General features: G+C 44.3%; 1 protein-coding gene across 1 annotated transcript in view; it reads right to left on the bottom strand.

The window, feature by feature from the left end:
• AFF2 (ALF transcription elongation factor 2) overlaps positions 1–25931 on the bottom strand; it is a 332030-nt gene that overhangs the window by 133048 nt on the left and 173051 nt on the right. Inside the window, exons 5-7 of the mRNA XM_059910489.1 lie at positions 21623–21709; positions 16064–16100; positions 15748–15781 (exon numbers count right to left, since the gene is read on the bottom strand). Of these exons, the coding sequence (XP_059766472.1) occupies positions 15748–15781; positions 16064–16100; positions 21623–21709 (158 nt within the window). The remainder of the gene's footprint in view (positions 1–15747; positions 15782–16063; positions 16101–21622; positions 21710–25931) is intronic.

Below are 25931 nucleotides of genomic sequence, written 5' to 3'. Positions count from 1 at the left end.
GCTTGCAGAGTTTCTGCTGAACGATCAGCTGTTAACCTTATGGGGGTTCCCTTGTATGTTATTTGTTGTTTTGCCCTTGCTGCTCTTAATATTTTTTCTTTGTATTTAATTTTTTTAGTTTGATTAATATATGTCTTGGTGTGTTTCTCCTTGGATTTATCCTGTATGGGACTCTCTGCACTTCCTGGACTTGATTGACTATTTCATTTCCCATGTTAGGGAAGTTTTCAACTATAATCTCTTCAAATATTTTCTCAGTCCCTTTCTTCTTCCCTTCTTCTTCTGGGACCCCTATAATTTGAATGTTGGTGCGTTTAATGTTGTCCCAGAGGTCTCTGAGACTGTCAATTCTTTTCATTCTTTTTTCTTTATTCTGCTCTGTGGTAGTTATTTCCACTATTTTATCTTCCAGGTCACTTATCCGTCCTTCTGCCTCAGTTATTCTGCTACCTATTCCTTCTTAGAGAATTTTTAATTTTGTTTATTTTGTTATTCATCATTGTTTGCTTGCTCTTTAGTTCTTCTAGGTCCTTGTTAAATGTTTCTTGTATTTTCTCCATTGTATTTCCAAGATTTTGGACCATCTTTACTATCATTACTCTGAATTCTTTTTCAGGTAGACCGCCTATTTCCTCATTTGTTTGGTCTGGTGGGTTTTTACTTTGCTCCTTCATCTGCTGTGTGTCTTCTCATTTTGTTTGACTTACTGTGTTTGGGGTCTCCTTTTTGCAGTCTGCAGGTTCATAGTTCCCGTTGTTTTTGGTGTCTGCCCCCAGCGGGTGAGGTTGGTTCAGTGGGTTGTGGAGGCTTCCTGGTGGAGGGGACTGGTGCCTGTGTTCTGGTGGATGAGGGTGGATCTTGTCTTTCTGGTGGGTAGGACCACGTCTGGTGTGTGTTTTGGAGTGTCTGTGACGTTATTATGATTTTAGGCAGGCTCTCTGCTAATGGGTGGGGTTGTGTTTCTGTCTTGCTAGTTTTTTGGCATAGGGTGTCCAGCACTGTAGCTTGCTGCTCATGAGTGGAGCTGGGTCTTAGCGTTGAGATGGAGATCTCTGGGAGAGCTTTCACCGTTTAGTATTACATGGAGCTGGGAGGTTTCTGGTGGGCCATGTCCTGAACTCGGCTCTCCCACCTCAGAGGCACAGGCCTGACACCCGTCCAGAGCACGAAGACCCTGGCAGGCACACGGCTCCAAACTCCAGGACTCCACACTCCGGAGGCACTCCCTGGACATGCTGCCTCTCCCCTTCTGTCCAGGGTTCTTTAGAGAATTCATGTTCCAAGCGACGCTACACCACATCTCTAGTTACCGATCTTTCCACTTCACTTTGGCTGTGAATATTCTGCACTCCAAGGATTACATTCCGTTTCCAATGTTAGTTGTGAAAACGGCTCTAATTTTCTCCCTAATTTATTGTTAGATTTTCAGCTCATGGAATATGTCTGTGAATCAGGCAAACTGAAGGGGGAAGAAGGGACTGATGGATTAGGCTCCCATGAGAACAAGAACAAGGCCGTGTTTGATTGACTGCTGCCGAAATATGGCATTTTGCTAATTATGAATGAGCATTATGGAACCACCTCTGAGGCAGCCTGTGGCATCTCCATCTCTACTTGTGTTAGCGAAAGCTGCTGGACTATACATAATTAATATTAATGATGAAAACACTCTATAAACCATGGACCCCAATTTTTAAAACATATTTTTACCTTTTTATGCTATACAAGTAAGCATCACTTTGCACAATAGATTTGTTTCTGGATAGTGCATGTAAATTGATGTTTTGAAAATCAAACCATATTGTGAATGCATGGCATGAGCTTGCTATTTAGAGGAAACCTGTGGTGAATCATTTTCAAAGTGAAGGATTCTTTTTTAAGGGTGAAAAATTACCTTTTTATCTGTTTGGAAATATATGAGAGAATTTTTGTGACAGGTTTGCTTCAAGTGGGAAAACATCTCTATATGGCTTTTCTTCTTCTCTCCCACGTAAAACTGTGAGTTCCAATCATTCAGTGATAACCATCATGTGGTCAAACTACACTGGGAAGGAGTGGGCATGTGGATGTGCATTTTCTCAGTTTTTTCGTTATGAGAGACTATCATGATTCGTCTGCTTTGTCCCTTGCTTTCTTTTGCAAAGGAGGAGCTATTTAAATGCTATTTATGAGAAACACTGCTTTGAAACCTTTGTACACATGCACCATTCACATTATTGGAATTAAACTAAGAAAATAGTTTTATACCATAGGGTCAAATGGGGGAAATTATCTGATGACTTTAAACTGGACATGGTTTGACACGCTCTGGTGCACGTAACGAAGTGTCTCATCGTAGCTCATCAAACTTTTTCTTACATGGAATTAAAGACAACAGATCTGAACTGAACCATGACTTTAAAAGTCAAGTTAGTTTAGTTTAGATCTAAAAGTTTTAGCAAGAGTAATGGATGTATTCTTAGGAATAACTCCTAATATTCTATAATTTTGGAACAGGGCTTCTAGGAACTTAACATAAAACTTTATGCAAAAGAATGGTCTTCAGGAACCCTGTTCTTCCACAGAGGTGGTCTCTTAACCAGGATAATTCAGGCTATCCAGAGAAAAGATCACTTTCCAGAACATGGAAATTCATTTACTTGTACTGATATATTTATTTTACCTACAGTTTCACGTTCTTATAATAATAGAGGTGCCAGTAGAAAATACAAGTGGTGTCAGATTCTAAATTAGGTGACAGATTGGAAAGATTTCATTGAACCTCCTTTGACCGTATTTTATACTTATGTCACATTCAGAATCAATTTTCTAAAGACAGTTTTTTTGCTCAGAATTGTTATCTTCTAAAACTGTTTTAGACCTTCACTTAATATACCACTTAACTAAATCCCTTATAGTATACTTTTCCTAGCAAGGGAAGAAGAAAGATTAGTCTGTTGGGTCTGAAAGAGATATTTTAAAAAAACACACACACAAATATTTTTACACAGTGCATATCTACTTTACGGTGATACTTTCTTAACCCAGTGCTAAGGAGTGAGGGAAATAGCACCTCAGTGGATTATTTTTCATAGTTCAGTCAGCAATGTGTTTACTAAGTCACTGTTACAACTACGTGCTGATATATTTTGATATACAGTATGTTCTACAATAGTGTGTCTTCTGAGATTTCATTCTTATTTTTAAAACCTATTTAAATGTTATTTTACCATCCCTCCCAGCAAAAACAAGCTTATTTCTCAAGGGATTCAGAGTCAAACCTGATCATAATTAAAGGCAGAGTCTGAAATGTCTTTTTAGACCAAGGAAACAGAAGCAGGTTTGCAGCATCAGGAATGATTTGCCCAGGCAAGGGAACAGAGTGTTTGTTTCACAGAATGGCGGGGTCTAGTCCATGAAATTTTATTCACGTTTCTTTGTTATTCAGACAAATCCCCTTATGCATGCAAAAAAATGGGAATTTAGAAAAGGATTCTGTGCTACTTGATTAGAAAACTGCCAACGTGCTTGTTATAATATTTCAGAAATAGTTATTCATACAGATGTGAACCAAGCAATCCACAATTATGACTCCACAATTATGAAATTACCCCAGTGATGATTTTACCAAAGGTGAGAGGCTATCCAGGGAATCAGGGGCAGAGAACGTCTTTGGTCAAGTTCTGGTCCTCTGTTATCTCTGAGTAGGTGTTGCCATTTCCCAAGACAATGGAGTCCGGGTGGATTCCGGGATTGGCCATTTCACGGGTAGGCAGGAAGGCTGCGCTTCAGGGCTCTCTTACCAGAGTCAGCCCGACACAGAGCCCACCATTACTGGCTGCAAGAACTTAGTTTCCATTCATGAACCTCAGTTTCTTTTGTGTAAAATGTGTAAGAGTGGTGCCGACATCTCATCGGGTTGTGAATATTCAATTAGCTAGTGGACATAAAACACTCAGCATAGTGCCTGGACTTCGTAAGTTCTAGCTTTGATTTTTTAAAAATAATCACAGAATTAAAAGCACAAGTGTGGCTGTGATAAGATGCTGTGGTGAGCTCCCAAGAAGAAGAAAGTGCCTAGTACCCAAAGTGCATGCATTTAAGACATATCTGCTATTCTTCATTTTTATCCTCGGGTCCTGGGGTAGCTGGGTCAACAGAGGAAAGATTCAAGGTAGTCCAGGTTTGCTCGTTCTGGAGACGTCTTCCTCCAACTGGGAGCCTCTGGGACAAGTCAGGGAAGGGAGGGAAAGGTCCCCCAAGTGACTGAAGATTGGAATGTAGTGCAAATGTCACCGATTCAGAGCACTGAGTGATAACGACAGTACTAACCCTAAGCGTAATGAATAGCAATAGTTAACGTGTATTGAGAGCTTCCTATATATCAAGCACTGCGAGAGGCACTTCAATCATTTAGTCCTACCATGCAGGTGCTATTACCATCCCCATTTTACAGATGAGGAAACTGAGTGACAGAGAGGTTAAGTAACTTGGCCAAGGTCACATGACTAAAAGATGGAGAAGGTGGAATTTGAACCCAGGCAACATGGCTCTGGAGCCTGTCCACTTCAATCTCTACATTACATGGCTTTCCATGACTAAACTACTCACACACGCACGTGCACACATTCAAGCATTTTTATTTCTTCTTATGATACTACCTTTTCAATATGGATTGAAGAATCTAAGAATAAATGATCTCAAAAATGTTATTATTGGGCTTCCCTGGTGGCGTAGTGGTTAAGAATCCGCCTGCCAATGCCGGGGACATGGGTTCGAACCGTGGTCCGGGAAGATCCCACATGCCGCGGAGCCACTAAGCTCATGTGCCACAACTACTGAGCCTGTGCTCTAGAGCCCACGAGCCACAACTACTGAAGCCCATGCTCCACAAGAAGAGAAGCCACCGCAATGAGCAGCCTGTGCACCACAACGAAGAGTAGCCCCCACTCGCTGTAACCAGAGAAGAGCCCGCGCAGCAACGAAGACCCAATGCAGCCAAAATAAATAAATAAAATAAACATTTTAAAAAATGTTATTATTATTAATTCAGAATAACCGACACCTTCTGGATCCTTATTTTACTATGTACCATTCACTCGATAACAATTTCTGGTTATCTACTGTGTAGCAGGTCCTGTACTAGTTGCTAAGGAAACACAGGCGAATCCATACCACACTTCTCCCTAAGGAGCTCACAGACTTGTGAACCTATCATGTCAGTAGAGCCAAAGGTGCTACCTGAGGTTCTAGAACCTTCTGGAGTGGAAGACTGGTGGTATTTGTTGGGCTTTCCCAAGCATTCCTTGGGTTTGGAGGAGTATCGCAATCTGGTCATCACTGTTCCAGCCTCCTCGGCACACAGACTGACCAAACCAGACTGAAGAGACCCTCAAGTGACATGAGAGGCAATCTCCCCCCAGGTCTTCAGTCAGAGCTGCCCCTCTGTGCAGGCTGAGAATTTCTGTTGCTCCACACCCCTCCCTCCTAACTACCTGATATTGTCCAACTGGTTTAATATTTGCTCTCTGTTGCATGGGAAAGAGTCTGCCAGCTTTCTCAGAGTGAGATCATCACTTCTGGTGTGAAACTGCTCCTTTCGGAGAGTTACAGAGGTATTTTTTAATGTGTTGCCTAAGAAACACACATTCCAATCCTGTTGCAGCATGTCAAAAAAAAAAAAAAAAAAGCCCCATCAAATTTTTAAAAATCCTGGAACCACAGGCATAGCTCACAACTAATTATAAAGCCAGACTCACCATGAACTGCTGTCTTGAGAGAGAAATACAAAAGGAAGGAAGGCTGGAGAATCCCTGGAATTTCAAATGCCTCAATCCCTCATCTTTTTCAGAGGTGAGATGCCCTCTATTGCTTGGTTCCTATTGCCCTGGCTTTAGGAGCATGAATATGACTTCCAGCTCTTTATGCCACTGGGCAAATCAGTGACTGCCTGCCCTCTTGATCTGCAAGCCTGTCGTGTGCCTGCTCTACATTTCCCTCCTGCGCAGAACCTGGGCCCAGCAATCTGTGGTTTCAAAGTGGCTGCCATTTGGACCATGGGTCACTGAGGTTTGTCTGGGAAGGACCCACAGAAGTATCTTCTCTGAGTGTCTTCTCTGAGTGTCTTTACATCTTTTCTGTGTCTCTTGGCTTCCTGCCACCCTGAATATCACAGCTCTCTCTGAATACTATAAATTGAGCTGAAGTTGATTTAAATTTCATGCAGAAAACCACTTTGCTTCAAACCACAACCATTTTTTTTTATGTTTAAAAAATCCATCAAGATATAATCTTTTAGCACCGCCCCCCAAAACACACACACACACACACACACACACACACACACAAACTCTTTCTAGCAGACAGAAAGGCAGATTATTTTAATCAAGAGGCTGCCACTGAAATTGTAAGCAACGTTTCTTCAAAGTTCATGGCAGCGGTGAACTTTTAAATTTCTCAGTGGCTGTCAGGATCTAATTTTCAAGGTGTGGTTACCACAGTAGCAACCTGGAATTTTAATCCCGTTGTAAAGGTCAAGACAGGTCACTGGCTTCAGGTCCTCTTCAACCTCAGAATAAGAGAGACAGCTCCCCCCCAAAAGCATGAAGATAAAGGGTGGACCTAACCCCCAAATTCCATTCTCTAAGACAGTGAGATTGTAAAACATATTCGATTTTTTTTAACTGTTCAATTTCTTCTGCAAATGCTCAAACTATCACTGAATCAAATCATGATCCCTTGTGGGTGGGTAGGTGGGTAGGAGAATGGACTCACTCTTCTCAACACGGTGGAACATCCAGAAGCGTGCTGGGGGCATCTAATCTAAGCAGGAGAGGAGTGGCCTGCATGAGTGACTGGCTTTCAGTCCACTGATCTCGGCGTTGGGAGTTGATCCTTTGATTCAAACCACAGCGACACAACACTTGTGAGAAGTAATGGCAGATACTAGCAAAAAGAGCACTTAACTAGGAGTCAAGAAGTGGAACTGAGCCTTGCAACAGTGAGTTGTGTGAGCCTGGGGCCCGCGCTTAAGCCATCTGAGCACGACTTTCCTCACTGCTAACATGGGGAGAGAACAATGCGAATGATGGACGTCAAAGCCCATTCAGGAGCCCATCCGATGGCGGCGCACTTCACGACAGAGTCTGAGCAGTAGCGCTTCTCCATGTTGTATCTGTTGAAACAAAGGCTCAGAAAACACCAGGTGACTTCATCAAGTCACACAGCAGGAAGTGAGGGAGCTGGGATTTGAGCCACCTGGCAGCTGAGGTCCCTCCCCTCTCCTGGCTCCCAGAATTGAGTCAAGCCTGAATGTAATGAAGATAATGCTCTGTGTGGAAATGGAAAATGTCATAGAACTAGAAGAGTATTATCTGTCTCTGTACTTAATTCGTAATTGTTCAATTGAAACTTTATAGTTTGGGGTATTTGCTAGGTGCCCTCTCTGAGCCTTTGAGAGGACAATCCTGGGACCGGTGATGATGAGGACATCCCACCTCAGAGATGCGATGAGGATGAAACAGCTAATGCTTGTGAAATGTTCGCCCCTGTGCCTGGCCCACAGACGGCCCCTGTAAGCGGTGACCGTAATGACCCAGGCACATAGCTCACATGCAGTTAGTCTGCTGCCCTTCTGTCTGTACTACATGATACATGAAAATGATTTTGGAGAAATAAAGAATGACCCTCTCAATTTCTAGATATACTAGACAATTTCTAGATACTATAAGCATTAGGTACTTTTTTGGATTTTTCTCTTGAAAATCTAGAAATATCCCACATAGTTATAATATTGAGCTATCTATCTGGGATTTTTAAAAAGTGGGCAACTTATGCAGAAATGAGGTCACTCCTGAAATTAGGCAATGGTGGTGGCAGAATTGTAAGTTGGTTGCTCTGTAAATCATGACCTTCTATGCCCTCTTCCCCCTCATTGCTCTCTCAGGCACCCTGGAAACTTTGCCAGGGACCAAGTAGTGTATTACGGGTTGTACTTGGATGCCAAGATCTCACAGGGTAGCAAAGAAAAACAATTTTGTTCCTTTGGGTTTTAGAAGGCATACTCCAACCCCACCCTGCTCCGTCCCAATATAGGCAGCATATTTGCAGATGTCAATCAAATAGTTTTGAGACCTTTTCCTTTTCTGGTCCTCATATTACAGTGGACAGAAGAACCACGAAGAAAGGCTTTTGTCAAATTTTTCAACTGACTTTACTGCTGTCATCGTGCGAGCATCTGCCGTGTTCTACCAACACTGCTCCCCACTCATCAGCAAAATGGAAGGGCTTTTAGCAGCTCTGAGAAGGTATCAAGAGCAGACCATTTAAACAGAACGTTCCCAATAATGTAACTGGGGCAAAGTATCTGGCTGTTTGTGAAATGCTTGATAGGATGGAAAAGCAGAATGAATAGCTCAGAAGCGTGGTGAATATTCCTTCTCATCTATTCCAGGCTCAGTTGGGTGGGGATTTTTTTGGGGGGGGGGATGTTTGTTTCTTTTTAATTTCTAGGAATGATCCATGGGGCTCTCTGCACTGCTGCTATATTTTCTTCATCTGGGCCTGGAAGATCTGTCAGGCTCTGATTGAGGAGTTCTGGCCCTGCAGCCATCTAGGGAACGTGGGGACAAGGCAGCACGTTCTGATGGAAGTGCACAGTCCTCGCTTCCAGGCCCAGCTCCGCCACGCCCTAGCTGGGGGACTTTGGTAAATATCTTCCCCCCCACACCCCCAAGCCTGGCTTCTTTGCACCTGGCTATCTAACAGGATTGCTGCGGCACTCACATGAGGCTAATACATTGTGTGAAAATGCTATAAGATTATCAATCGCTGGGCACATGAAAAGTAGCCCATGACATAGATAGCATTTTAGAATCTAGTAACTGAAAACAGAGTGTGCATCTCATTAGATCAGATGCATTAGAGGGGTCTGATATTCTGGGAGACAGAGGATGTGCATGCATGCGTGTGTGTGATCAAAACATTATGTTCAGTTATACAGCTGGAATTATTTTTACTTTGGTCTCTTGCTTATTAACTTCAACAACTTCCACCAGCATCATTTGCTTCAGTACCATTTACTGTTCAAAATCTCGAGGAGAACTTAGAAATAAGGCCACTGGTTGATAACGTTGGGAATAATTTTTAAAAATTATTCTGGGGCTTCCCTGGTGGCGCAGTGGTTGAGAATCTGCCTGCCAATGCAGGGGACACGGGTTCGAGCCCTGGTCTGGGAAGATCCCACATGCCGTGGAGCAACTAGGCCCGTGAGCCACAATTACTGAGCCTGCGCGTCTGGAGCCTGTGCTCCGCAACAAGAGAGGCCGCGATAGTGAGAGGCCCGCGCACCGCGATGAAGAGTGGCCCCCGCTTGCCGCAACTAGAGAAAGCCCTCGCACAGAAACGAAGACCCAACACAGTCATAAATAAATAAATAAATAAATTAATTAATTAATTAAATTAAATTAAAAAATAGCAACACATTAAAAAAAATTATTCTGCCATGAGGATATATCAATAAAATAAAGCAACTTTCCAATAATATAAAGCAATTTCCACATTGGTAAGCATGAAAAGTAATGGACAAACCTGTCATAAAAACAGACCCAAATACCAGTTCTCTTCTTTCTACTTTAATATGGCAAAATGGAGATTTCTGGAGACGGATGTTGTTCCCATCACAGGCCACCGAAATCACCCTCAAGGGGATTTTGAGTGGCGGTAAAGTCCCTTACAGGCTTGGATCTTTGCACCTCACCAAAGGAAGCATCTTACAGGCATGGTGACACCATCGGGCCGCAGGCCCTGAGCTGAGGCTGGACCGGTGCCTGCCTACAGAGTACCTATCAGCACCCATCAGCGTGTGCTGTGTATGAGAGGCCTGACTCAATGACAGTGTTCAGATCCAATCCTTTCCCTGACCAAAACCAAAATGACAGGGACCGTTTTGGCCTGCCCTGGGGCCAGTTTACTTTGGTCTGATACCAGGGCAAGATCACACCTGAATTCAGATCGGGAGGGCCCTCTCCAAACAGCCCAGGCGATGGCTTTAATGCGGGTTAAGAGCATGTGATCTGGAGTCTGTCCGGTTGTGGTTTTGTTACTGTGGCCCTTTGGGTGACTCACTCAATATCTCTGAGTTTTGGTTTCTGCTGCTGTAGAATATAATACGGCTGACTCCTTTGGGCCTGTAAAGAAAGAAAGCGCCTGGCACGCCGTAGGCACTCAGTAGTTATGAGTTAGTTGAGGTATTGGCGTTATCCGTTCAAGTCTAATCCTCAGTGAGTTCCCTGAGGGAAGGATGTGCAGTGTTCCACCCTGAGGTACCACCCTGCCTCGCTCAGAGCCTTACACACAGTAGGGGCTCAACCCATTTTTGCTGAAAGGAATGAAATCGCGAACGAATGAATATACATATGGATGCAAATCAGGTAGAAAAGAGGAGATACTTGACTTTTCCCTGAGAGAAAGAGAGAGAGATGTTTGTTTCTAATTACAGACGTGTCTCATAATCCACCTGAAACATACAAATCTTGGGCACATGAACAAAGACACACAAATCCAACCTGATCTTTCAAGATTTACGCTCCCTGAGCACAAACGCTACGTTTGCAGCTTTTGTAATGAAAGTGGAAATCCAAAGCTGCCGTCAAAGGGGGCCCAGTTTTCAGTCTTGGTGCCCGTCAAGCACCAGCAGCTTCGGTGCTTCTTGACACGAACATTCCAAATGCCAATATTGCTTGTTGTCACATTAGCCAATATACAGTCCTCAAAATAAAATCCTCTTGAGGTCTGATTACTCTTCTTAAGGACCTCATGCTGATTCATTTCAAACTGTGAATTACCTTTAATTCACAGCTTGAACAGGCTGCCAAATTTTGTTTTCTCTGCTCCCAGGTGGCTGTCCCTGATGCAGTGGAGAACTTCCAAAAATATATTAAGTCCTTAGGAAAAGTTGGCAAGCTCTACGACGCAGGGCATACAAGACAGGTTAAAAGCAAGAGTTGGCACACGTCTCAGTTTGAAAGCCAGAATGGCTGCAACCAGTGACAGTCACCAAGATTCCCAGTTTACTGGGAGAGTTTACTTTGGCTTTTGTAAGCCTCAAACTGATTAGTAGTGTTTCTAAATTCCAAGTACCAAATCATGTATTCTGATTAAGAATTAATCTGATTATGAAAATAACAGTCATTTTTTCCCCCCTGCCTCGTTACACAGTTACTTTGCTACAGAAAGTGTGTAGCAGACCAGACGTCTACTTAGGAAAGAATATATGAAATTGCTAGAGGTGGGAGTTCTTTCTCAAATCTCAAATCAGATTCTCAGAGCAAACGTTTTCAATGAAGAAGATTTTGGTAGAAAGATGGTCAGGATTTTCATGAATGTGTTTTTCATTTCTTGGGGTTTTTTGGTAAAAAAAATTTGTTTCAAAATTCATCTAAGAAATGATGTAATGTGTTACTGGTCATAGCAAACCAGAAAACATTCTCATACTATTTCTATTCCCTGTGGTAATGAAATCTTCATACCACATCAATACAAGTTTAGAGATAATGATCTTTCAGTTAAATCAAGCAATTCTGACGAGGTTTTGAATCATCTAAAACAGAGAGGTATAATTTCTTGTGGGACTGCTTCCCATCAACTTCAGTTCTTCAAGTCTATTTGAAGGTTGTGCCCCGACCCCAATAGATACCGTGAGAAGGGACAGCCCAGTGGGAAAAGAGGGGGCTTTGTGCATTCAAGCTTCCCCATGAAGAGCAGTGTAACTGACTCGGCCCTTCTGTGTACTCATAGCCAACATGTCCATTTGAGATAAACAGTCAGTTTGTCCTCCCACTGGACTGTGTATACTTCATAAGGAGGGACAATATTCTAGCTTTGTTTTTCTCATCTGTAAAATGGGAATAATTTGGAGCCCCTCCGGGTGGCTGCTAAGTATAATGGGGTGATGTATATAAGAGCACCTGGCATGGGACCTGGCACCTAGCCTTGCGCACGACCCAACAGCACAATGATTATTGTCACAGGTGCCCGCCATTCCTGTGAGAGTATAATGTCCTTTCCTCCTAACCAGTGCTACATTCAAGCATTTGTCCATGTGGCATGCCTACCTGTCACCCACAGGTAAACTGGCCACAACTAGACTGTCTTTGTCAGGCCTTTTGTCAGCTCTCTGGGTCCATGGCTGTGATGTTATCAGACCCATACCTAATACCGTAAGTGGAGGAACTGGTATTATGGCAAGGAAAGAACAGCCTATGTTTACATCTGCCTTTACGTTGAGCTTTTATGGAAATTATCCAGGAATCTTCAACAGCATGCCCTAAAACACAGGAGCTACTTGATTAAAAGGGGGTCTGGATGATTTCCAGCCGGACAGAGTCTAAATGCAAACAGCCGAGGATGACAAAGGAACTGCATATCTGGAACTGCCATTTTCTCAACTGTCCTCACAAAACTAGCTAAAGTCAAGGACTGACTCGATGGAAACCCTTGAGCTCATGGTTGCTGTCTGAAAATGCTTCTCAGGAAGCATCTGATCTGTCCCTATTCAGGACAGCTCATGAAAGACCAACAGAGTCATGTATTTTGGTAAAGCCACTGTATTGACAAGTAATTGACAAGATGTCATAACCAGCTAGATGAAGCCATCCAACCCAATGAGGAAAATCCAAGTTCTTTGGATTTAGTTTCTGTTTTCTCCTCCATTGTTCCTTAATGGCTTCATGCAGAAACTAGAAGGTAACCCAGTGTCTGGGGTGTCCATTCAATCCCTGAATCTTCCAATTGAAATAAATGGGTGCTTTAGATGCAGAACGAACGTGATATTACTGTACAAATACACAACTCCACAGCATGAGAAATACAATTTGACCTTCGACAGCCCATGCCCCACTCTCTTTTTGGGGAGAGAGACCTTTGTTGAAGGAGGCTTGAAACTCCACTGGATTTAGAAGACCTGGGTGAGGCCTGTTCCGAGTCTATAATACAACTCAGACTCATGCAGGCTGAGGGGAACAACACCTGCCAGGTCTTCTTTCCTCCAGAAATTATTAAGGGTTAAAGTTAAATGCACTTTGACCTTGAGTTTAATTACTAATGAGTATAGCTGTTTACATTTGAATTGTGACAAGTGTTTGCGTATATACCTGTATGCGTATACAATCTGCTCATTACTTTGCTTCATTTCCCTCAAGGGACTCTATCTCTATACTCTGAAATAAAAATAAATTCCCCCATGATTTAAACTCGCACCCTCTGAATCCTAGGCCAGTGTTTTCCCCCAATACCATCACTGTCATGGGGCAGAGGCTCAAGCCCAGATCTTGAAATTCCCCCAGTCCCATGCTCTGGCCTCCTGGGCAGTCAGCTGGAGCAGGTAGGATGTCACCATTTAGATGGACACCCCATAAAAAGCACTGTGTGTCAACGGTGTATGCTGAGCGAGAAAAGCTCCCCTTCTCCAAAGGTCAGTGATCCTGCTGAGCCGGGAGCACAGAGCCTGGCCGGTTCCCAGCTTGCACTCAGGGACTCCTGCACCAGTGTTTCTCAGACCTGGTGCCGGGGCGTGCAGTCCTTATAAACAATCCAGGCCCAAATGGAAGATCTGCATTTTGTTATCCAGGGAAACGAGGCCAAGATGAGGAAAACAAATCAAGTAGCCCAGGAATTAAGGGATTCTGATTTACAAGACTCCCGTCTCTCTCTACTGCAGGGACGGGTAGGAGCTTGCCCAGGACGTTCACAAGCATTGGGAGGGTGTCTCTCCTGCAGCAGGGCTGACTTGGGGCTGCTTCCCACCAAGCTCTAGCCACCAGCAGCCTGTCTACACTCAGGATGTTCTTAGTTGCCTAGAGGATTGCCCTGCCAGATGGAAAATCCTAGAAGCTGACTTAAAAATAAAAAGCACACCGTAGTGAAATATGCGAGAATGACTGGAATGGCTAAGCTGATAATAATTTGGAAGCTAAAAGTAAAAATAATTATTATAACTCTGACCTGCCCTGTGTTAAACCTATACCCTACCACAAGAAGGGAATTTACTGCAGCTGAAGTCTGATGAACAATGCCTGGACTTTGGATCAGGCAGCTAAAAAGAGAGCAGTTCATTCATAAAACAGACTCAGTGTCTTCCAGTTTTATGGATGCCTCCTATAGAGAACCTTAGTCCTACTGAATGCACTATATACCCTGTGCTATGAAGTGCTGTTCTCTGGAAATGCAGCCTCTAGCTATAAACCACAATTGACAAGTTTATTTCTGTTAGTTACAAACTACTGAAATATTGCATTTTATGGTCTATATGGAAATCAGCATATTTCACAGCAGGAGCCTGATACTCTTGCTTTAGGAATGGGATCATTTTACAATGGAAAAATATTTTTATGTGTTTTCATATTTGGAAACCTGCACTGATTTCCTGAATGCTCAACTGTGTGTGTGTGTGTGTGTGTGTGTGTGTGTGTGTGTGTGAAGTTTACTGGCTTTGTAATAAGAGTGGGGCAAGTTAGGAGTGGAGGTAAGGAGAATAAGGTCTACTGTTTACTAGGATAACAAGGGGGAGGGCAATTCAAAATGATTACTGGAAAAGCTGAAATGAACAATATCAAAGATGATTTTGATTTCCACGTTTCCATATAATTTGGTCCTTAAATCAAGGTTATAGTTTTATTTTCCTCTTGTCTCTTTTTTTTTTTTTCCCTCGATTCTTTAAATGGAGGATTCTTGGCTGTTGAAATGGAACCTTGAATTAGAAGGCACAGATCAGGCCAGAAAACCAAATAAGAGGTCTGGTGATGGGGTCAGGGCTTTGGGGGCTTTGCCACTAAACAGACCCAAGAATGTGGAAATACCATTGACTTTCCCAGAGCCTTAGTCTATTTGGGAGTCATTCCCAGTTGTTTTATGCAATTATTCGTGATCTTCCAAAAGGTGAGCAATTCAAGTGTGCCATTAGGCCACTTGAATGTCATAAATTATTTCATTTTGAAAAATTTCAAGTATGTGACTATTACTCACATAGAAAAGTCAGCTTCCATTTTCTATTATTAAGAATGAAAGAAGTTGTGAGAGAACTACTCCCTTGATACTCTCTTGGACAAATGGCTATTACAAAATCTACAACGGTTAATCTGAGGAAATTGGTTTCTCCATACCCCTCCTTCAGTGAACATTAATAAAAAAGGAAGACAGTGAGGAGAGAATTGCAGGGCCCTGGCTTCTGAACTTCAACCTAGCGTCAAGTAACCTCTTATTCCACCTCCTTCTGGCTGCCCTTGTTTATCTTTAATATACAGTCACCGGACGACCTGCAAAAAGCAAGGTCCCGGGCTGAGTGGCTGGAGCAATCCACCCAACCTCTCATGTCCGAGCATGGCTGCTTAGGCGGGTCCTTTCTCCATCCTAATCGGTGGTGGCTGAATATTACATATAACGATGCCTGTGGCTGAAGTTACACAATGCTCCAACAACCACTCAAGAATCACAGCTGTGCTGGTGTCCCGGGTATTGACCCAGCCTGTATCTTCTACACCATCAGAGAGCCTAGTGGTGATGTCATTCATTTTGACTGTCACTTGCCTATCGTGGGAAATCTCATTCTCCCCTCTAACCACACCCCATGTTATTATGAGGCAAGGTTCCTGCTTTCAAGGAGCACAAGAGAGAACAAGATTCGCTCAGCACCGAAGCACCTTTTCCTTGTGAAATGCCCCCGAAGAAGCGTGTTTCAGAAACCTGAGTACTTACGACTTGAACGGTACTCACTTTGTAGAAGCTCTGCTGGTCGGGTCGCTCCACTCTGAAAAGAAAACGCACAGACATTTACCATCCATGTTTTCTACTGTCAGATGATCATTCTGAATGAAATTGGTCTTGAACATGCAGCCCTTCCAGTTATACCCTTTCACAGAATCCTGCCATGAATAACAGATGGGAGAAAAAAGAAACCAATTGGATGTGCCACAATGTGACTTTTTATTATTGTTGTTATTCCATGTTTTCATGATATTAGGTAGGAAAGAGAAGAAAGTGAGGGAGGAGAGGAGATGCTGGGATCAAGGATTTTTTTCAAAACACCTACTTTGTAAGGCGAATCCTGGGGTCAGATGCTGGGATTCCTATAAGGAAGAACACATACAGTACAAACATTAGTTAAATGATACAAGAGAAACAAAAGGTCTATTTGTTATCGCTGAAGATATAACTTGACGGATGTTGGCCAATAGGAAACCACTGTTAAGGATTCCATTAATTAGGCTACTGTCTGCAGCTCTATTTGAAGGATAAACATTTGCCAGCCAAACCAGCTACAACACGGCCATAACTGCCATTTTATCAGAATTACACATGACTGGTATCTATCTGGAAATGTGTGCAACATGGGAACAAATGACCCATATGTGTGAGATTCAAGTGTATAATTTCTCACTTAGCTAGGCAATGACACCTCTATGGAAGTAAAGGGGACTCGGTTCAAACAAACAAGTGATTGTGATTTTTGTAGAAGTGTAAATAACACTGTAATTAATAGATTTGCTCAGTTGTTCTATTTTATAGAAACAACTCCAATTTTCTACCTTGACGGTGACACACATGCAGTAGATGTATCTTATTTTCACAACAGACACGTTCTTAAAACTTCATCACAAATTTGGTGAAGTACAGGAAGCAATTTGAACTATGCAAGTGGAACGAATTATCTAAAGGGATTTAAATTTTATTTGAAAGTCACCCTCAACACAATTCATTCAGGGTTTTGAGAAATCCGGATTTGCACACATCGGGCTCTCTGGGAGCATGGACACCTGTGTGGATCCTGACACGACTTGCAGGCAGAAGCTCTGCCTTGATGCACAGGGCACGCACAGCTCCTTGCAGATGGAGGAGAGAATATCAAAGGCAAAGCAAGTGTTCCGAAACCGGAGACAATGAATTCAAGCAAATACAAGAACTCGTTATATCAAGAACATATATATATATATATATATACACACATACACACACACACACACACACACACACACACACACACGTATGTATAACTGAATCACTCTGCTGTACACCTGAAACTAACACAACATTGTAAATCAACTACAGTTCAATAAAAAAATTTTAAAAAGAAGAATTAGTTGTATCAATCTGCTGCAAGTAATCTACTCTTTAAGGCTAATCTTGCCACCCTATGGAATAAAAATAAGATCACAGCATCATTTATCTTTAAGAGAAGTAAGCAAGAACAATGATGCTGTGTTTGAATCAAAAGTAAACTTTCCAATCGATTTAGCATGATTCTGTTGCCCAAGAGACTTATCTTCTGGCATGATTACTACTCCAGAAGATGACCATAAACTCCACAAGAGATGGAAAAGGCCTCTCAACTAAAGGGCTGTCACCAAGCCCACATAGCTCAAAGCCTTCTTCCCCTCGCTGCTAGACAACTGACTTTTGACATTAGACCCTAACAAGCTTGGCCATTTGATTCCTACCCGTTAGCAAATCATAGATGGTGAGAAAGGGGAAACACTTCTAGAGGCACAGCCACTAGGAAAATTGGGACGAGAAAACCGACAGCACAGGGGGCCAAAGAAAATGACACAGCAAAGTTAGAACTTAAAAAGCACAAGAGTCTATGGCCATTCAATATAGAGGCAAGCATTCCTAGCCATCTCAATAGCTCCCGAGGACACAATTAGAGCATAGTATAATATTACAGCACTCTACAATAACTGATGCAATAATGACAAGTGATCAAGAAAGGCTAAAGCATGTTCAGGATAATTTTTATAGGAAGTCAGGAAAATATGAATTACATTTCAAAATGATTCCTACTACGTGATTCCTATGGAAGGATAACCTTTGGTTATCCAAGAATTTCAATTATCCAGATCACCTCATTTCCCAGAGTGCCAAATAAATGAAGAGTTAACCATTTGCACGTCCTTAATGATATACCAATATTTCTACCTGTTATTTTTTTAAAGAGATTTCATTACAATTGTATAGGGCAAGTTTGGGCTTGTATACCTGGGGTGCTGGCCCCTTCCGCCGTGCAAGCTCTGTCGTGAGTGGAAGAAACGGATGCTTTCTGAGAGGGTGGTGTCACCTAGTCCTGGTGCAAGCACTGAGGAAAGGGCCAGCACCCCAGGTACATGTATTTGCTGGAGACACCCACGTTTTGGAAGATGGAATTTGAACTGGAGCATCTGCAAATCGGTGTGATAAAACATCACCAGAACACCTGGATCTGAAGACTGGTTCACTCGTTTATTAGCTGAGTGATTCTGAGCATATTACTTGACTCTGCACCTTAGTTTCCTCCTCTGTAAATTAGGGAGAGTCAAATTACCGACCTCTTTGAGTGATAGTGAGGATTCAATTATTTACTATGTATTAAGTGCTTAGAATCAGGCGAGGCACATCGAAGCATTATATGCATTGTTAATATTATTGTGATTTAAAATGTACTTTTCTTTCAAACCAACATTTTGGCAGGAATCAAGCGAAACAAAAGAGTGGGTGGGTAGCCATCCTGGCTTCACCATTTTATCCCACTTGCTTCTACCTTTATCATGTGGCTGATGGTAGCACAGATAATTGGCCGAAAATGCAAATCAGGCCTGATTCCAAATTGTGCACTTACTACAAGAGCCCATTTCAACAACCAGTTCTATTGTAAACACTTGCAAATGTCAAAATTGCGACTTGCACGAATTATCTCCAAAATTGGAGAACACAGCTAAAAACACTGCAATCGCTGTACAAGTGCTGGATTCAGTGCCCAAAACAGATGAATTGATCCCTTGGCTGAGATGCCAGGGAGAAGGATACCAAGCCCAGGGATGTCTGACGAGGGAGAGTGGTGCTCCAGGAAGGAATGACATACCCCAGGACAGGGACAGAGGGGGTGGCCGCTCACAGTTCTGACCCCTTTCAAAGGTGGGAGGGGATAATTAAACACAGTTTAGGCCAATGTTACTCTCAAAACGATGACTCTGAAAACTAAAGGATGTGATTGGGTTTCTCTTACAAATAAAGTCCAAACTCCTTGGCTGGCATTCAAGGCCTTTCCCAGAGATGCACTTATTTGCCTGGGGTTTGTGTCTCTCTGCTCCCCATCACACAAACCAGGATCCAGCCACTCGAGACTGTAATAGTCTGCATCCCATCACATCCCTTGAGTGCCTTTGCCACCCTGTTCTGCATGGAGTGTTCTTCTCTGGAGCCCTTCTCCACCTGTCAAAGTTGTAAGCAGCCTCCAGGTGCTGCCACCTCTGAGCACTTCATCAGTGCCCCCAGGGAGTGTTAGATCCTTCCTGGGCCTTTTATTCTCTATGAAGACACGTGCTACATTGTTCTGTTGTTTTGTGTTTTTCTTCATCCCTAATTTTAAGACTATCATATGTCCTCAGTAAGTGGTTTTTGAATAAATGGACGAATGGGTGGATGGATGGATGGATGGGTGGGTGGATGGATGGGTAGATGGATGGATGGGTGGATGGATGGGTGCATGGGTGGGTGGATGAATGGATGGGTGGATGGATGGGTGGATGGATCGGTGGATGGATGAGTGGATGGATGGGTGGGTGGGTGGATGGATGGGTGGATAGATAGATGGATGGATAGATGGATGGGTGGATGGGTGGATGGGTGGATGGGTGGATGGGAGGGTGGATGAATGGGTGGATGAATGGGTGGATGGGTGGGTGGGTGGATAGATGGGTGGATGGATGGGTGGGTGGATGGATGGGTGGATGGGTGGATGAATGGGTGGATGGATGGGTGGGTGGATGGGTGGATGGATGGGTGGATGAATGGGTGGGTGGGTGGATGGATGGATGGATGGATGGATGGATGGATGGATGGATGAATGGGTGGATGGATGGGTGGATGGATGGGTGGGTGGATGAATGGATGGATGGGTGGATGGATGGGTGTATGGGTGGGTGGATGGATGGGTGGATGAATGGATGGATGGGTGGATGGATGGGTGGATGAATGGGTGGATGGATGGGTGGGTGGGTGGATGAATGGGTGGATGGATGGGTGGATGAATGGGTGGGTGGATGGATGGATGGGTGGATGGGTGGGTGGGTGGATAGATGGGTGGATGGATGGGTGGGTGGATGGGTGGATGGATGGGTGGGTGGATGGATGGATGGGTGGATGAATGGGTGGATGGATGGGTGGATGAATGGGTGGATGGATGGGTGGGTGGGTGGATGAATGGGTGGATGGATGGGTGGATGAATGGGTGGATGAATGGGTGGGTGGATGGATGGATGGGTGGATGGGTGGGTGGGTGGATAGATGGGTGGATGGATGGGTGGGTGGATGGGTGGATGGATGGGTGGATGAATGGATGGATGGGTGGATGGATGGGTGGATGAATGGGTGGATGGATGGGTGGATGAATGGGTGGGTGGATGGATGGGTGGATGGATGGGTGGGTGGATGGATGGATGGGTGGGTGGGTGGATGGATGGGTGGGTGGATGGATGGATGGGTGGGTGGGTGGATGGATGGGTGGATGGATGGGTGGATGGATGGGTGGATGAATGGGTGGGTGGATGGATGGGTGGATGGATGGTTGGGTGGGTGGGTGGATGGATGGGTGGATGGGAGGATGGATGGGTGGGTAGATGGATGGATGGGTGGATGAATGGGTGGATGGATGGGTGGATGAATGGGTGGATGGATGGGTGGGTGGGTGGATGAATGGGTGGATGGATGGGTGGATGGATGGGTGGATGGATGGGTGGATGAATGGGTGGGTGGATGGATGGGTGGATGGATGGGTGGGTGGATGGATGGATGGGTGGGTGGGTGGATGGATGGGTGGGTGGATGGATGGGTGGGTGGGTGGATGGATGGGTGGATGGATGGGTGGATGGGTGGATGGGTGGATGGATGGGTGGATGGATGGGTGGATGGGAGGATGGATGGGTGGGTAGATGGATGGATGGGTGGATGAATGGGTGGATGGGTGGATGAATGGGTGGATGGATGGTTAATCGGATGGAAGGAAGGAAGAAAAGAAGGAAGACATTATTTTTTTCTTTTAAAGTGTGTTACTAGAATATCCATGTCTACTCAGGCATTTTAAAAACTGATGGTGAGAAAAAATTCTTACTGAGAGCAAGTGAGGAAAAAAATTATATGAAACATTTGACTAGAACTGTAGGAGAAAAAGTTCTGTCAATATGGTGTGTTGGTGTGTGAAGATCTGCCTGCTTGTGAACGAGGACTACAAGTGATACACAAAAGTGAAAACTGATCCATTAGACTGAAGAGTATAGGGGTTTCTAATTAAAAACAATCTTGGATGTTGTTCCACCATCTACTGGGTCTTTCTTAAGGGATGAGTTCACTCCTCTCTCCAGTCCACAAGCTCTGGGCACAGTAGCTTGGCCAGTGGCGGTGCTCTAGGCATTAGGATTCGCATGCCAGCGTCTGGTGGACATTCTCTTCAAGATGCTCTTTCAATAAAATGCTATTTGTATTAACAGCCCGAGGGACACGAGAGAGTCTACATTTTATGGCGCTTAGAACACCAAGGCCATTTCTATTTTTAAGAATCCAACGGGAAGATTGGTATAACTGACATCAGATCAAGGAAAATGGAGCAAGGAAGATAACTGACCTGTCCTGGGATGGAAAATGTGCTCTGCTCAGAGTTTCCAGAAGTATGCATGGCAGTGAGAGGAGTAGGCCAGGGATGGGTCATCTCCTGATGAGGAAAAACAAAGCAACTTTATTTGCGGGCACTTCGAAAAATGAAACACCTTCTTGGCACTAAACATGGTAGGCCCTTTCTAAATACTTACTGACTTAATTGGCCTACTTTTTTTCAGGGGAACATTCGGTCCCTTCCCCTGCTCCACACTGGTGCTTGAAGCCTATCTGCGAGACAAAGGGCCATCCCACATCCAATTGCACATTGCCAGTGACGGTGAGCTCACTACCGCTCAAAGCAGCCTGTCCCGTGTTGAGACGGCCAGATCACACTATTCTTCCTGGCTGGGAGCTAAAAGCCTGTCTCCCGGGAGTTTCTACCTCTGGATCGTATTTTGAAGCCGCACAGAACTCATCACCTCTTCTTTCGCCTGAGAAGCTGTTGGGAGACAGCAGCCATATCCCCTGGTGCTGTCTTTTCACCAGGAGGACACATGGGTGGCTTGTTCATTCACTGATCAAGAACCTTCTACTTTTCTTCTAATGCTTGAGTTCCGCGTTCTGTCAACTATCTCAGGCGCTCCCAGGAGGGAGTCCGCATTGCCTGGGCTCCTCTAACTCGTGGTGTCCTGTTTCAGGTGTGATCTGCCAGCTCAGGGGAGGGCAGCACCATCACCACCCTCGTTCTGGATGCTCTGATAGTCATTTCTCTTGATGTAGCCTAACAGTTAGTGACAAGACTGCAGCCACGCTATTGACACAGTGTGTTTGTGAGTTCAAGTCTTAACGTTGGAAAAGCCCCTCTGGTGCCCACTCACTGCTATCAGTGGGGGCACCTTCTCAGTTCTTTCAAACGCTCCTTTTGAAAAGAGGTGCTATTCAAATCTTGCTTGAGTCTTAGGGCTCGTGGCCAACGTGCTTTACCTGAAGAGTGGGGATAATTAAATCACATGCTCAACACCCCGGCCTCAGAGAGATGACAAAGTTTGTGAAGCAGGAGGGTGCCAGCCTGTGCTGGATTCATCAAACATTTTGGTATATAAACATTAAATCTAAAAATCAATGTAATGATGGAAATGAAGGAGAGCTTGGAGGGTGGGGTGGATCAAAGTTTATGAAAGGCCTTTTTAATGAGTCAGTTATATAATACTTTTTCCCAGTCTTTATGGGTAACATAATTAGTCATTTCAAAGGTAATATTAATAACTCTCAGGTAGCACTAAAACATGTTTTTTTCCCCTTCTATAATTATCCAGTTCAGAAAGAGTCTTTGATGTATGCAGAGCTGTAATGCAACGAGATACTTCACAGATTCATTCACAGTGGCACTGCTGCAGCAGAATTTGTAAGTATGGTTCAGAGGAGCCCTGACACAGATTATTCTACCTGGCGCTATTTAAAAAGAGGCTGTAAGTACATTAAAAATGCATACAAGATTTAGAGGGGATGCTTAACCTACTTAAGAGATAGACTATTTCCAAGTGTTTTCGAGTTGTGCATTTGTACGCAGTTGATAACGTTCGTGACAAATGCTACTTATGTATTCATCAAAACTGGCCCAAAGTAACTCTACGTGACAACAGTTTAAAGCTGAATTTCCAGATACTCTGTGTCTTTAAAATACTCAATGATTTCTTTTAAATTTTATATAGTTTTTCCTGAGTAAGGCTGGTCTTCTCCAATATTAGTCCCATCATTTAAAACCGTGGTCCCCAACCCCTGGCCCGCAGACTGGTACTGGTCCGTGGCCTGTTAGGAACCAGGCCGCACAGCAGGAGGGGAGTGGCGGGCGAGTGAGTGAAGCTTCATCTGCGGCTCCCCATCGCTCGCAGTATCACCTGAACCATCCCCCCCATCCCGTCCATGGAAAAACTGTCTTCCACGAAACCGGTCCCTGGTGCCAAAAAGGCTGGGGACCACTGATTTAAAAGACACAGGTCCGGGCTTCCCTGGTGGCACAGTGGTTGAGAATCCGCCTGCCAATGCAGGGGACACGGGTTCGAGCCCTGGTCTGGGAAGATCCCACATGCCGCGGAGCAACTAGGCCCGTGAGCCACAACTACTGAGCCTGCACGTCTGGAGCCTGTGCTCCGCAACAAGAGAGGCCGCGATAGTGAGAGGCCCGCGCACCGCGATGAAGAGTTGCCCCCGCTTGCCACAACTAGAGAAAGCCCTCGCACAGAAACAAAGACCCAACACAGCCATAAATAAATAAATAAATAAGATTAAAAAAAAAAAAAAGACACAGGTCCTACTGAGCCACAGTCAACCAAAGGGCAGTAAGCCCCAGCCTGGGATAGGCGTACTGTCTCTTCAGCAACCACGGAGCATGCCTCGATCAATGAGGCTTCGTTATCCATCCCTTTCCATCACTGGCTTTTAGAGGTGTGCCTCTGGGTTTATTCAAAGGTGTTTCAGACACCTGGATGGATGAATCGCTTCTCGAAAGTGTACCTTCTCCCCCAGGTCTGCTGTATTTATTGGGCGGCAGAATGGGATGATCTTGAGTTACTGTCGGAGCGCGCTGCCCCGCTGGCCAATCCACACGAAGCTATTGATACGTACACTGTCACATTTTCAATGACAACTGAGTCTCTGTATTTGAGAACGTGAGATTTCATGAAGCAGCAAGCTGGCTCTGCGGCACCACCAATGCATTTGACTAAGATAGGGAGGAGGCAGCTGAAAGGAAGATAATTTCCTGAAAGACTGTCTTCAGCAAAGAACCTCGGTGCAAGCTCTTCCACTTCTCAAAATGAGTTAGACCTGGAACGTGCACGAAGCTCACAGCGGATTTTTCATTGTTATTCTTTTCACTCACACGTGAAGGATATTAATCTGTTTTTATGTTCTTGCTACTCCCAAGATAAGAACACGCACCCACCCTGATCCACCTGTACTAATCCTCTTCCTGTTCATCAGGTGGGGATGAGCACCTGCTCCAAAGTGTTGCCAAGGCTTTGGCAACAGGCTCCAGGGCTGAGCACCTGTACTCAACACAAGCATGACTGCTCCGCTAACCCCAAAATTACACACACACACACACACACACACACATGATATTGGTCTGAAACTCCTTCATCTCTGGGCTCCTTTGATCCTCCCCGAGAGAGACAAAGCAGGGATTCATCCCCTCACTGGGCAGTCGACGTAGTGGAGGCTGCAAGAGGTAGAGCCTCACACTGGCCGTAAGCGATCGCTGGGGATCGGGTCCACGGGGCACACTCTTTCCACGACACTACATGTGTCTCCCCTTCGTGAGGCTGACTAACGTGTTTTGTGGAGAAAGGACCAAGTAAGCAATGCTGGTTTATTTTTCAGTATTTCACAAGCAGTAGAGCATTCGACACAATTTCTGACAATAGGGCAGATGCTTACACTCCTGTGATCTGAAGACTCCCTAGTCAAACCCAGAAAAATCAGAAAAGGCCCTTTTCCACCAGCGGTTATTTTCCAAGCATATCCTCCAGGACTAGGACTTGAGCAAAGCCAAAAGAACTTGTGGGCAGCCCTGCTTTGCCCAACTTAGAAACAGAAACGGGGTGCCCCACCACGTGCTGAGGGGCAGAACACAGTCTGAACTCCAGACTCTGCTGATCTCAAATGCATCCCATACTCATCGAACACAGAGCTGGCTGTTATTTCAAGTATCTAGTATGTTGTCCCAAGCCTTGTCTTATTCACCTATCTCCAGTGCCTAGTCCGTAATAACTGGCTAATATGAGATATTATCATTAGTTTCTGAAGTTTCTATGTGTGAATTACCATATTATTAATAAGAATAATATCAAGATTTACCAACTGATTACAGTCTGTCAGGCACTTAGTTCTCACTCTTGGACTTTCTGTACCACAAACTAGAGAGGCAGGGATTAGCATCATACTTGTTGGACAGATGAGGAAACAGGCACAAAGAGGTGAAGTCCCTTTGATGGATTCCCTGCATTTTGTTCTATTAACTTGTACTATTATGTACCAGTCACCAGGATCCAGAAAGCATAAAAAGTCAAGTTCCTTCCAGTGAAGAGCTCACTCTGCTTGACACACTAAGGTGTCAGGGAGGAGTTCTCTGTGTGAGGTGTTGGGAAAGGCTTCATGGTGAAGGCGAGGGGAGCAGTGTCTGTGCACGTACGTGTGTGTATGTGTGTGTCTGTGTGTGAATAATAATAATGGCTCACATTTTATTGAGCCCTTTGGTTGAAACAAACGCTTTCAGAAACATGTCATTCAATCAATAACTTAAGAACAAACATATAGAATGTCTGCATATCAAAATT

The sequence above is a fragment of the Balaenoptera ricei genome, chromosome X, assembly GCF_028023285.1.
Source record: "Balaenoptera ricei isolate mBalRic1 chromosome X, mBalRic1.hap2, whole genome shotgun sequence".
Classification (NCBI taxonomy): Eukaryota; Metazoa; Chordata; class Mammalia; order Artiodactyla; family Balaenopteridae; genus Balaenoptera; species Balaenoptera ricei.
This window is presented reverse-complemented; position numbering and strand designations above follow the sequence as displayed.